General features: G+C 40.1%; 2 protein-coding genes across 10 annotated transcripts in view; one reads left to right on the forward strand and one right to left on the reverse strand.

Moving 5' to 3' along the window:
• cadm1b (cell adhesion molecule 1b) overlaps positions 1–13,153 on the reverse strand; it is a 722,615-nt gene that overhangs the window by 518,443 nt on the left and 191,019 nt on the right. The gene's annotated exons all lie outside the window — the stretch shown is intronic.
• ncam1b (neural cell adhesion molecule 1b) overlaps positions 5,951–13,153 on the forward strand; it is an 83,380-nt gene continuing 76,177 nt past the window's right edge. For all 9 annotated transcript variants that reach the window (XM_088345355.1, XM_088345353.1, XM_088345350.1 and 6 more), the window contains exon 1: positions 5,951–6,270. In XM_088345355.1, the coding sequence (XP_088201481.1) occupies positions 6,219–6,270 (52 nt within the window). In that variant the 5' untranslated portion in view covers positions 5,951–6,218. The remainder of the gene's footprint in view (positions 6,271–13,153) is intronic.

Below are 13,153 nucleotides of genomic sequence, written 5' to 3' on the forward strand. Positions count from 1 at the left end.
CAAAGAGTCTCAAAGGGCTGCATAGACCACAGATTACGGTAAACAACGGACTATTATTACACCATCCCCTGATCTAAAACCTACATGAGGGCAAGGAAAAACTCAAAAATTTCAATATGAGGAAAATGAAGAAACCTTGAGAAGGGACCGCCCATGAAGTAATCCCCCTATCCTGGATAACCGGGCTGCAATGGATGTTGCAATAACAAATAATAGATATTGTCAACATAAAATATAGGTTAATTAATAAATTTCCCGTTACCTACAATTAATTAAGTATTTATTTGCTTGAATCTATGTACTGTAGATTTTAATGTATTTATATAAGTATTCATTTTTTGTAGAAAGTGTCACTACTATTATTTGGGTATTTTCTTGTTTGTAGTTTTCAAACAAAGCTTTCCAGTTATCAGGGTATGCCAACAATTATTTTTTTTGTTTAAAAAAGTAAAAAAAAATACAGATACCCGTGATAAGCCAAATCTGTGAAATAGAAACCTTTATTTTTTTACAATTATCAAACAATCAGATACTCAAGTATATTGTCATGAACAGAACAGAAGGAGGACCCAAATGCGTAACGTTACTCACAAGTTTATTAAAATATAGAGGAAAGGCAGCGCCAGCGATGCGGTGCGCGCTGGACGCGAGAAGCAACCGCTCACGGGATCGGAGCGTGTTCAGAATGCGGAAGTGGATCTTCTGGAGCGGGAGATGGTTAGCGTAGTTAGACGAAAAAACAGGATGTTAGCCGTGACGGGAGACAGAACGTGGTCGGGGTCAAAAAACTGGTCGTAAGCTGGGACGGGAGATCAAAACGTGGTCGAGGTAAAAAAACGGGTCGTAGCAGGAGACAAACAGGGAAATCAGGAACGAACGAGTGGAAAACAGGTAACAAAATGGGACCGAAGGGAGTCAGAGTCAAAATGCTTGCCTTGTGAAAACAGAGGTTCGCTGACGGACCGAGAACAGGCAAGTGAAAGGACTGAGCTTAAATAGGACGGGGAACCAATCAGGTAACCAGCAGCAGCTGGCGCCAAACGAGTGGGCACAAGTGAGTGTAATGAGTAATCATGACATATACACTGAATCCAAAGAACAAACCCTTTTTACAGGCAAGAATTCATTTAACATAATAGTAATTTATCACCGGGCAGCACAGCAGCGCAGTGGTTAGCTCGTGTGTGGCACAGTTCTGAGGTCGTGAGATCAAACCTCCTGTATGGAGTTTGCATGTTCTCCCAGTGCTTGCGTGGGTTTCCTACGGGCACTCCGGTTTCCTCCCACATTCCCAAAACATGCATGTCAGGTTAATTGGCTAGTCCAAATTGTCCCTAGGTATGAATGAGCGAGCGAGTTGTCTGTCTCTGTGTGCTATACGACCGCTGGCAACCAGTTCAGGGTGTCCCCTGCCCACTACCCGAAGATAGCTGGGATGGGCTCCAGCACCCCCGCGACCCTACTGAGGATAAGCGGTGCAGATAATGGATGGATGCATGGATGGCAATGTATCACCTTTTTAAAATGTATTTATCTTTTACTAATAACTTCTGTAATGTAATTTTCTTTTTTTTTTTTTCAAACAATGCGGTGCTTAGAGTAAAACATATTTTTTTATGTATATGTTTCAGCACATGATCATCTAAATAAAACACAAACAAGGTGACCTAAAATGGGAAACACGCGACATGTGCTCTGCAGCTTCCCTGCACACTGAATAAAACACTTCTGTGGACTATATTTGGAGGGCATTCATTAGTCATCGGCAGCCTCTTACCTTTTGCACCTGTGATTACAAACAACATCGGTCTAATCATTGCCCAATTCGCCCCAATCCATGACCTCCACCTTGCAGCAGTGTCTCTCCAAGGGAAATAATAAAAAAAGGGAATTGCCTTGAGATGGAAGGACGGCATAGGGAATAGTTCCCTCTGATGTCTTTTCAGTCGACTCACGGGTTGTCTTGGCTTTTATTCAATTTTTGGCTCATTGCTTCTCTCTGTCGGCCAAAAGCACAAATCAAAAGCAAACTGCACCCTCGCAAAAGCCAACTGCAACACAAGTTCCCTGCTGAGCAAGTAAACAACATCCTCTCTCCTCTTGCATCACTGGCTGCTCTGCAATGGGACCAAAAATCAGTCACTGAGGCTGTAAATACAGCTTACTGTTGATATCATATCGTGAATTGTTTACCTTTTTTCCAGCATGTGAGGAATTGCGCCCAAAAAGGCAACTGCTAAGTCTTATGTGCATCAGGCTAAAAAAGGGCAATGGAATTATTATGAAAGTCCAACATTAACCGATTGATTCACAGTTACACTAGTGAAGCATCTTAAATATAAATAGTACGCGTAAGTCGACCTGTCAGGAACAGAACGGAAACAGGACCCACTATCGTGATGTTTACCACAAGTTTTATTGAAAGAGAGGAAGGGCTGCACCCACGATCCGGTGTCGTACTTGGATTGTGATCCGAACACGGAAGTGGATCTTCCGTAGCGAGCGATGGCGGTGTCAGGGGCGTAATACTGGTCGGTAGCCGGGACTGGGAGAGCAAGACGTGGTCGGGGTCAGAAACGAGTCGTGAGCCAGAACGGGAGAGTAGACGTAGTCGGGAACAAAAAGGGGTCGTAAGCCGGGACGGGAGAGCAGACGAGGTCAGTATAACCAACAGGTCGTAGCCGGGGACAAACAGGAGCAAAAATACAGGACAGGCGGGAGTCAGGGTCAAAAAAGGCTTGCATAGTAAACACAAAGATTCGCAGACGGACTGACAACAGAGGATTGACAGGACTGGGTTAGAATGCTGACAAGGAGCCAATCAAAACCCGCGGCAGTTGGTGCTGGCACAGATGATTCACATTGGTAATCATGACGCAACCCAAAGTCATGCTAAAGGATTTCCTAAGTATTCGCGATTTTGTATATTATGTGGGTCACCAAAATCTTTTCAGGTTTAAAGCTGCTTTTTTGTCACTGATTAGGTACCAATTTGATATGCATTTCTAAATTACTGCAGCAACTTATGTTATTACCATGTTATTATTAGGTTATTACAAGGCAGTAATTATTAGATCTAGGGTTAAAGTAGGCTCAGTCAACCACTAATACAAATGTCTTGCATAAGGGCATCAATTGATTTAAATGTTCAAGTAACAGGCTGATTTAAGAAGTACATTTTGAAAGAATTGATCATGTATTGCAGGACCCTTATAAGATCGTATTTCCAGGAAATCACAATGAACCATCATGGTGAGCCATTTTCAGAACCAATCCGCAGGCAACTTTGCTGTTTTAGGTTCTACATGCTCGCTGGCACCATGTTGCTAACCCTGGTTTTATAATATAGTGTAAGGAAAATAGTAAAGCAATATATACTGTTATCATTTATCCCTGGGGCGGCCATTTTCTACCTGCTGTCCAGTGAAAACACTAAAGTGAATCAGTCGATCACTTTTCAGAATTACTACAAAAGCTTGCCTTTAAAATGAATGTGCTTTTTAATGACATAAGTTAAGATTCAATCTGCAAATTGGCTCAGACCACTTGGAACATTAGCAGTCATTGTGTACGACCTGCATACAGCAATGTGGAGTTAAAAGCTGCCAGCACTAACCTTGAACATAATTTAATGAGTGAAGCGGCTCATATCTGCATCTTTGATGAGGGCGCGGAAGCAATGAGCACTACCTTTACTGTCACACGTCAAAAGTGCATCCCCTATAGCACACATACCGTACCTTTGTTAGACTTTACTCTGAATTTCTTCTCGATTACAATTATTATACTTGGTGTTATGTTTTGAAGGTGATGGACCCATGTGGGGGAGGCTGGAACTGAGGAGTGGATGCTTGTACCACGGACAGACTGAAGAGATCTTTTCTTCCTCATGCCATAAGGCTCTTTAACTGTCACGTTACTGTCTTTAACTCCACCCGGCGGAGTAAAGGCCCACACTAAACCACACCCTCTACATTGCATATTACCGTACTTTTTTTTGCAGTGTGTATTTTATGTAGCACTATTTAGATATTCTATACAACACAGGGCCCGACAGCTCTCACTAGTTTACCCCTGCCGCATCATACAGGTGCTCAGCCCATCCTTAAGAACGTGTCCACAAATCCCACTATCCTTTCACAACACCTCTCCACTCAAAATTTAAGTTAGTTTGTATTAATCATAGTCGGTGTTGCTGTGAGCTAGGTGCCACTGTGTGTTTGAATATTTTTTTATCATCCAAAAGGGGATTTGCAATTATCATAAGGGGAGCGATTGGCTGAGGTTGACAGGTATGCTACAGGTCCTGTAAAACATGGATTAACTGGCTCAGAGACATACCATAAGCCAGTTTTTACAATTAAAACAAAGAATATGTATGAGCAAAAACTGTATATTTCATACCTGTCAACCTGTAAGTTTTTGCCGTACAAAGTATGTTTATTATGTATTTTAGGACGTGTACGACGTACAAGAAAATTTGTACGGAATAACGCAAATTTGTCAATTATGGGTACCATCTGGTATTCACCGACTAGAAAGATAGATAGATACTTTATTCATCCCCGCAGGGAAATTCACATTTCCAGCAGCATCCCTGTGCTGAGAAACAATACAATAATAAAGCAAAAAGAATACAATATACAAATTCCCGATGTGACGTGCTTATACCCACTGTAGCGTGTTCTATAGAGTATCTAGATAGTGCTATCACGAAATGGCAAATCAATCAAGTCATACGAGTTTGCCGCGGTTACCCTCTATCTCGGTATCATTTTTTTCGTTGCAAACGAAGCGAGCGGTTTGATGCTACTGTGGGCATGCGTCTGCCGCCTGGGGATTTCCCATCATGCATCATTCTGTGGTAGTTATGTAGTGAAAGGAAGTCCGTCTCTTTTTAGAGAACCGGCTTTTTCGGCTCAACTCATTAAAGAGAGCCGGCTCTCAAACGGCTGACTTGATTTGATGCATTATATTACGAATTATTATGTTGTATAAAGACGTTAAGGAAAAAAAAGGTAGTATAGAAGGAGAAAATGAAAAAAGACAGGTTAGTGGTTATACCTTTAATCAGTATATTACCAACAATAATTTAATGCAGAAAATGAATTCATAATTTGAATAAGAAAATATATTATGCTACTTAATTATATTTGCATGTATTTTTCCCTCTACAGTGAACGTTCAAGCTACTTAATTTTTTTAACTTTTTTATATAATAAACCTCATTCATGTCCAGCTACTCAGTATCTCACAATAAAATGTTAATTAACAATATATATGATATAACGAAACACATGTACAGTATAACATGTTAAACTACATAATTAAATACGTTTGAAAAAAATATGAGATAAGATTATTTTGTAAGGGAAAATACGACAGTTTGTAAGGGCATGGAGCCCTGGAGCTTGACAGGTACGATATTTCCAGGGTTGGGTAGGGTTACTTTAACTGGATTACTTTTAATTACTTTTGGATTACTCCAATACCAAATATGCTAATAAAAGACAAAATAAACTAAATATGAATAGAATTATGACTCACAACACGTGGTAAGCTTTCTCTCCTGGCTTTGATCTCTTTGATCTCCGGCAAAACTAACATAAAATGCGACAGAAACAAAATGAAAATAAATACAGCTTGCCAACATTATTTTTGCCGTTCCCTGTATTCCGTTACTCGCCAAGCCTGCACAAAATTTAGTCATTTTATTCACATTTATTTTCTTTTGTCTTTTATTAGCATATTTGGTATTTGAGTAATCCAAAAGTAATTGAGAAAATCCAATTAAAGTAACCCTACCCAACCCTGGATATTTCTTCCAGTTAGAGCATCGAGCGTTGGTCCTTCCTTGCCATCGTCGCACTAGTTAACGAAAAGAAGTGCACCGTTTCTTCCGCGCGCATTGATTCCCGCGCGTGAGCAGGCTCGGCATGTCAGTCACACTTTGAACGGCGCTGTGGCGCTCTTCATCCCCATCACCGCCACAAGCGGCACCGAGCGCCAGCGACTCGCCTTCTTCGCTCCTCCTCCCTCCCGCAGAACCTCAAACGAGTCACACGGAACGTCTCCATTTCGAAGATGAACATCCTCTGAGGAGCCACCATCTCAAAGCCGAGGGAGACTGACGACAAGAAGAGGAGCGAATCGACGAGCCGTTTCTACGTTTGAGCGCTCGCCTCAAGTGGAAGAGGCTGGGAGGGGGGGACTTTGCCATGGTCCGGTTTGGGGACATCTTTGTCGCCCTGCTTCTTGTGGGCTCAGCGGGTAGGTGACTTTTATTAACTCGTCGTAAAGTGTATTAATATGGTTGATAAGGGTCATAGTAGCGAACCGCTTATCCGCCATCCTTGGGGTCTTCCCTCTCCTCGTCTTCCTCCGCCCCCCACAAGGCACTCTATATCAGGCAGGTGCTGCGGCTCATGCCAATTAGCTTACTCCGCGCTCTACTTCTTTCCTTTCATGGACTATTACTCTTCCAATTGTGCTTTCCCCTTTTTGTAATCCTTTCCAATATATTTGCATGTCATAAATTGTGGTTCCCTACAAGGGGCGCGGCGAGGAAGGGGGTTGTCTCAGAGTTTAAAAGGGGCGTGGGGGTTGTGTGCGGATAATGTGTGTGGGGTAATGTGTCAAGAGAGGATTTATTTTTGTCCTCTATCCACTGCTGTGTTCTTGTTGTGGTCTTAAGCTCTTGTGTGGGATCGGTTTGTTATGGATCCTGGGCTCCCCTAGAATCGGACACACGGTGAAAGAATGATCGAAAGAAAGAGATATGCTGGCCGTCACAACTCACTTGCAATGCACCTGTTATTGCGTACTAGGGGTGGGCGGATCGATCCAAATATCGATATTTATAAAAACTAAGCATTTATTTGGAATAGTATTGTCCTGGGATCGATACTTTGCTCATCCACTAATTTCCTCAAAGTGCTGTTAATATGCACCATAGATTTACAAAAAAGCTCACCCTGCAGAGCACAATGACCTGCAACCTAAAATGTAAACTGTTACTGAACAAAAACAACACAGGGCCAACAGGGCTTGTTCCTTGGACATTGTTGACATCGTTGTCAAGTATTTGTAATAACATTTGTGCGTTTGTTGGTATTTTTTCTGTAAAAGTTACAAAATAAATATTTATATTTATGCCTCCATACTGTTAGATTTTGCATCATGGTTATTTAATTGGAAAAAAAAATGAATGCCTGACATCTATGTGCTGTGTTTATTGTAATTCTAAACTCAGGAAGGTAAGTTATTATTTAATGATCACAGCATTGCCAAGCATAAAGTTTCGGAATCAGATTGCATTGATTGATTCTAATGTGTATCTACTTGGATCAATAACAAATTTCCCAGTATTGCTCAATCCTAATGCGCACAGCAGGTGCAGTGTTTGAAGGAGTAAGGGGTGGGGCGATCTATCTCCCTCCCTCCATTCTCCTGACAGGGAATACTGGGCTGTACCAAGGGTCTGTCATGGAGGGCACCCGCTTCATTTGCTCCCTCTCAAGCACAGTGATGCATACTACACACACAGACTCCCACTCTGAATCATCTGTTATGTAAGCCGATTCCCTGATAAAGGCTTTGAAATTAGATCCTCAGAGTTTGTGAAATGTGTTGTTACGTAAGGGCTATGGTGTTGGTGGTGTTTGTTTGTATGTGGTGGTCTTTGTCATATGTGGGAGAACCTCATCTTGGATATGGAGGTAAATTATTTAAGGGTTGACATGTGGAGGTTTCATGCGTGGTGTGGAGTGTTGCAAGCTTTGGCGTGGGATTGTCGTTAAACCTGCCTTGCAGAGAGGGGGTGTTCCTAGGGCGGGGAAAATGCTGAGGTAGTGAGTCCTGGTCATGGCTCCTCCTCGTGTGTTTACAGAGATGAGCATCACGACTGTGCTTTAGTGATCACGTGCATTGCCTCTTTTTGTGAGAAAGCAGCTAGCCAATGTGTGCACGGTGGTTGACAACATTCATCACTGTGGCAAAAGACACCTACTTATGGATGGAACCTGTCAAATGGCAGGAGCGCTGAGAGAAAAACACATTCAAGGGCGGAAGATCTTGTTTTGATTTAGACATACGAGCCAAGTAGGCAAGGGAGGAGAATGACATAAAATGTTTCTTAGTTTTTCTGTGGTGTCAGTGATGGAGAATCCACATTTATTTGACACTGACTATTTTTACATCCAGAAAATAGTCTGAATGGGACTAAAAATCATATATTTGGTGCAATCCAATTAATTGTTTACATGCCAATAAACAGTAGATACAAACCTTTTTTCCGATACATCAAAAAATACATTGATGTGAGTTAGAATTTGTATTGTGCACCTTTTTCCGAGTACAGGACAGTACTGTAGTGCTTCTTTCCGTCGCTGCCGGCGTGTGGCGCGGTGATAGCTCACCCAGCATCTACCCCGAAAAAGAAATCCGGCTTCCTCTTCCTAGTTTGTGTGTAAACATAGAATACTGTATCTCCAGCTCGCTACAAACATTGCCACTTTTATTGTTTAATATTTCGTGCATCCATTCAATATGGTTGGTGTAAAGTCTAAAGAAAAGGCGAGGTATTTCTTTTGAAATGAAAGTGGAAAAAGAAAGCTTGATGCGGTTGAGAAAATGGTTGTATTGCTTTTTTTCGGCCACTTTCTATCACAGGGGAGCAAGGTGCCTAACTCTTGAAGCTCATCTTCCAAAAGTAAGTTAAACTAAACTTTCTTTGTCTTTATAGAGCATATTATTTTATTAACTGTTTATTTTTTAATACAAAACAACAGAGGTTACTTACACAAGCCCTAAACATACTCATATAAACCTTAAACATACAAATTATAGCACTGAAGCAACTTACGAACGATTTCAACTTACAAACGATCGCCCGGAACATATCTCGTAAGTAGGGCAGCGTCTGTACATGGCATTTGCGAGTATTCGAATTTATTTGATGATATAGGCATCTAACATTTTACATGGAAAAATGATTAATTCATTAATGTCACTCATACGAATCAACAAAGAATAGTACTAGTTTGCTCCAAAGGTGCGTTCCATTGCTAGGGCCCTTGTATTTACAAGAAATGCTTGTATGTGGATTGCCAAAAGCATAGATTTAGACATATGTACCCAGTCCCATTTATCATAAATGTAGACTGTCGAGTGTCCACTCTTTCAAACTCCAGGGCGTGCACATCTCTGACAACCTCTCCTAGTCTGCCAACACCAGGGCTGTGGTGGGAAAGGCCCAGCAGCAACTCCACTTCCTGATGGTCCTCAGGAAGAACAACCTATTTCTTCAAATTGTTTACATGCAAGAATAATCAGAAAACTAAAGTAACAAATAAATGATTCATCTACTGACAACAAAAGATAAAAGCAACCATGTGCTGTTGAAAATCAGACATTCCAAAGATTTGAATAACTTCTAAAAGAAAGGCATGTAAACAACACATTTTAAACAATGGTGGAATATTTATGAAGGACAAAATTGGATCGTGAATAGAGCTGTAAGAATTACTCAAATAATTCACAGCTAATCAGCTATGGAACCAATAAACAATCAACCATTTTATAACTCTAATTTGGATTACCTAATGCGTAAACAACTAACTATAAAGCCGACCATCATAAATAGCCTTTGAACAAAAATTATATTTTTGAGTAGTGCTGTTATGATCGGTAACCAGTCCATGTACTTGCTTAAGAGATGCAATGCCAATAAATGAATGAATAGAACAATGAATGGTTTTCATTAAGATTCAAAGTGCTGGATACAAGTCAAACTAATTGCTACGTGGGGAGTTTGAGTGGAATAAAAGAAAATAAGCAAGCTCCAAGTTCCTCTCTCAAGTGTGATCGTGTCGTGGGCACATTTGTTTACAGTGGGATTCTAAATCTCAGTCCGTGTTACATCATCACGATGACGACACTGGCTCGTTCCTTTCTGCACCATGCCAAGCACAAGATGGACAGACACGAGCTGTCTGCAAAGGCGTCATAGCGCCTCATGTTTGCCTCAACACAACCAAACAACATCACCCTCAAATTCGAATAGTAGTATCAGAAATGGGTGTTCCACAGAATACAGGAAACCTCTACTTTAGTCAAATAATAGCGTGCAACCATTATCCCTTATTATTTAGGCAAATAATACTACAACAGAGAACAAAAGCATTCTTGAAGCCTGAATGAATTCCCTTTAAAATTTGCACACACTCTTTTGGGCTTTTGCAACTATTTCATATCCAAACAAGCCTTTAAGCAGTGACTAGCTTTATTATGCAAAGCTGTATTAAAAACAGACACCTGCACCTTTGGGGTGAGGTTATAAAATGAAGCTAGAAATTTAGGTGGAAATGTGAAACGAATCAATTATTTTTTTGAAATCACAGATTTTAGGAGCTCTTCCCAAGAACAAACTATCTAAACACATTTTAAAATTAACTGAATGCCTCTTTAAAAAGGCTACTGGGAACTCTATAATCCACTACGTCAAATTCATGGCATTTATCAACATTTTTCAGAGACAATCAGTCTGAATTAAAGGGTCCAAGGTCACAGTGACTATGAGATTTCGTTCTCGTCAGGACCACTCGACTCGTTTGTGAATGGGAGTGGATCAGACAGATCCAGGTCTGAGAGCGTTGAAAGGAGAAGCATTGCCTCAGGAAGCAAAAAATATGACATTACATGTTCACGTGAGCTGCCTCGGCAGTACTGCGGGTAAGCCACAAAACCCTTTTCTTGAGAACGGGCTCACAAAAGAGCACCGTCAGAGTCAACAGATCCTTTAGCTTCTTTAATTGCTTTACGCCTATATGCATCAAACATACTTGAATGAAGCACAGTATTTGTGATACTGAGCTTTAAAATAAATCAAGCGAGTGTTGCTTTACCATTTACATGCTTGGAAGTCCTTTCAACTCTATCACGAAACGAGAACAGTGGTTTGTGTCACCCATCAAATTAAAAACGAGGCCAGAATGTTGAACTCGACGTCCCTGTGGCAATGCGACATTAGTTTGTCAAACCTTTCAGCATTCATTGGCCTCTGATTTGAAGGTTTAGTAATCCGACCATCAGAAATTCTTGTCAGGATACACTTGGTCCTCTGATAAAGTGTCACCATTTAGCTCGGGGCCACCAAAGAATTTATCTTTTATTACCAGAACCGTAATTGTCCTCGGGTTTATGCCACCAGGTCGTGCTGATAACACTAAAACTGCTTGGAGTTATTTCAATGCGAACTCTGTTACAAATGACAAAATAACCACTAGCGTTATTCGAAAGTTAAAGGTACAAAAATGTTAAGGTGGACCAGTTTCAGATACTGTATGACACTGAGGCAATGGATGTCTAGCATTTTAAGATGAACCAATGGGTAATAATTTAGGCATGTAATGATCACATTGAAAACTATATTTCTGGAGCAATTCGAATTGTTCACTTGCCTGCAGTCCAACAAATAACCCTGTCCGTATACATGATGTTTGCGAGTATTCCGACTATGAGGGCAAACTGGAAGTTACATCATTACGCAAATAAACGTTATTTCCGCGTTTAACTTTTGACATCAAATAAAGGATGAATTTAATCATGTCACTCATCAAATTCAACAAAGTACAGTGCTCGATTCTACTACACACCAAAAGCTCCATTGCTGCGTTTTGTGGGCGGGTCGTACACTATTTACGTAGAGATACAACTGTTCCATCCACTATATATGAATGTCTACTATACCGTTTTTCCATAGAGGCAGATATTAAAAAGAAAGTGTCCTGGAGAAATCAACCAATACGCATGAGTAGGGCTGGGCGATATGAGGACATTTGTTATTAAGATAAAACATTTCTGATCCATCTATATCATTAATACTTGCGATAATTATCACGATAATTATCAAATACATTTTCTTTTCTTATTTTAAGTCTAAGTTTTGACCAAATCCGATGCTGCTTTAACCAATCTTTAATGTCAGAACAAAGACACATGGTGAAAAACTATTACACAGCATTTCACATATATGATCAACATTAAACATGTAGGCTTGGTCGGCAAATACTGTCGGCACGTCGCCGCTGACTTTTTAAAATTAGACTCAACCCCTTAATGTTCCTGCAAAATTCGCCTAAAATCCCAGTCCAAGACGTACCAAAGTCCATTTGATGCTGTTCTTGAACCGTTTGAAGAATGTTTACAGTTTTAGTCTCTTTTAAAAGGTAAGACTTTGAAGTTTTGTCCCAGACTAAAATAATCACTGCCAGTTCTACTAGCATTGAGTAATCACTGTTAAAACACACATAAATAGAAGGTTTTTATTTTTAACCTATTTTTTTGCAAATAAATGCCTGCAGATGAGTGAAGCATAGGCATCTTAGCTGGAAAACATGTAAGACAATAGTTTGAAACCTTTCCTGTTACCTTGTCAAATTTGATAACAAACTGAAAAGCATATTCTTTTTCTCAGGGTAGGTTTAGGATTTTCCAAAAGGGGCCATTTAGAGATGACCACTTTTAAACACTCAAACATTTACAAATTTTTATTTTACTTCGGCATTTTTTACACATTGTGAAAGAATTGTAGATCTTTGAATTTTCTTTCCGCGTCTCTCTATCATTATTGTGCACACCTGCGCTAAAAATGTTGCGTAAAAATTAATCACTAGTGGCGTTACGCACACTTAATTTAATACAATAGGGAAATCTTCATATGTATTTATTTAAAACTTAATTGGCTAACCAATGTGTCAAAATAATCATCTTTAGAATCGGTCACTTTTGGGTAATTCAGAGATAAAGGGCGTTGTCTTTTTTAGCAATACAGGCCTATATAGGCTAATACGAGCCGTGGACCATAAAACAAAGCCTGCGATTGACCAAAAAAGATGTCAATCAAAAGTACAAAGGCTAAATGCATATAAAAAATAATTTTACTAGTCCGTTTATTTGTAAATGGGAAATATGATTCTAGATAAACAGTAAGCAAAAAGCAACGTTCATCGATGCTGAGAGGCTTTAGGGCGGATTTTTTTTTGTTTTATCTTTCGGCAGTATCTTGTGTTTTGGAGTCAATATTTAATATGGTTGGATTCATTAGACTCTCGCGAATGTTACGAGGCTATGGTTGCGCACCATCATTGAATTT

The sequence above is a fragment of the Urocampus carinirostris genome, chromosome 10, assembly GCF_059441175.1.
Source record: "Urocampus carinirostris isolate Australia breed hairy pipefish chromosome 10, RoL_Ucar_1.0, whole genome shotgun sequence".
In the NCBI taxonomy this organism is placed as follows: Eukaryota; Metazoa; Chordata; class Actinopteri; order Syngnathiformes; family Syngnathidae; genus Urocampus; species Urocampus carinirostris.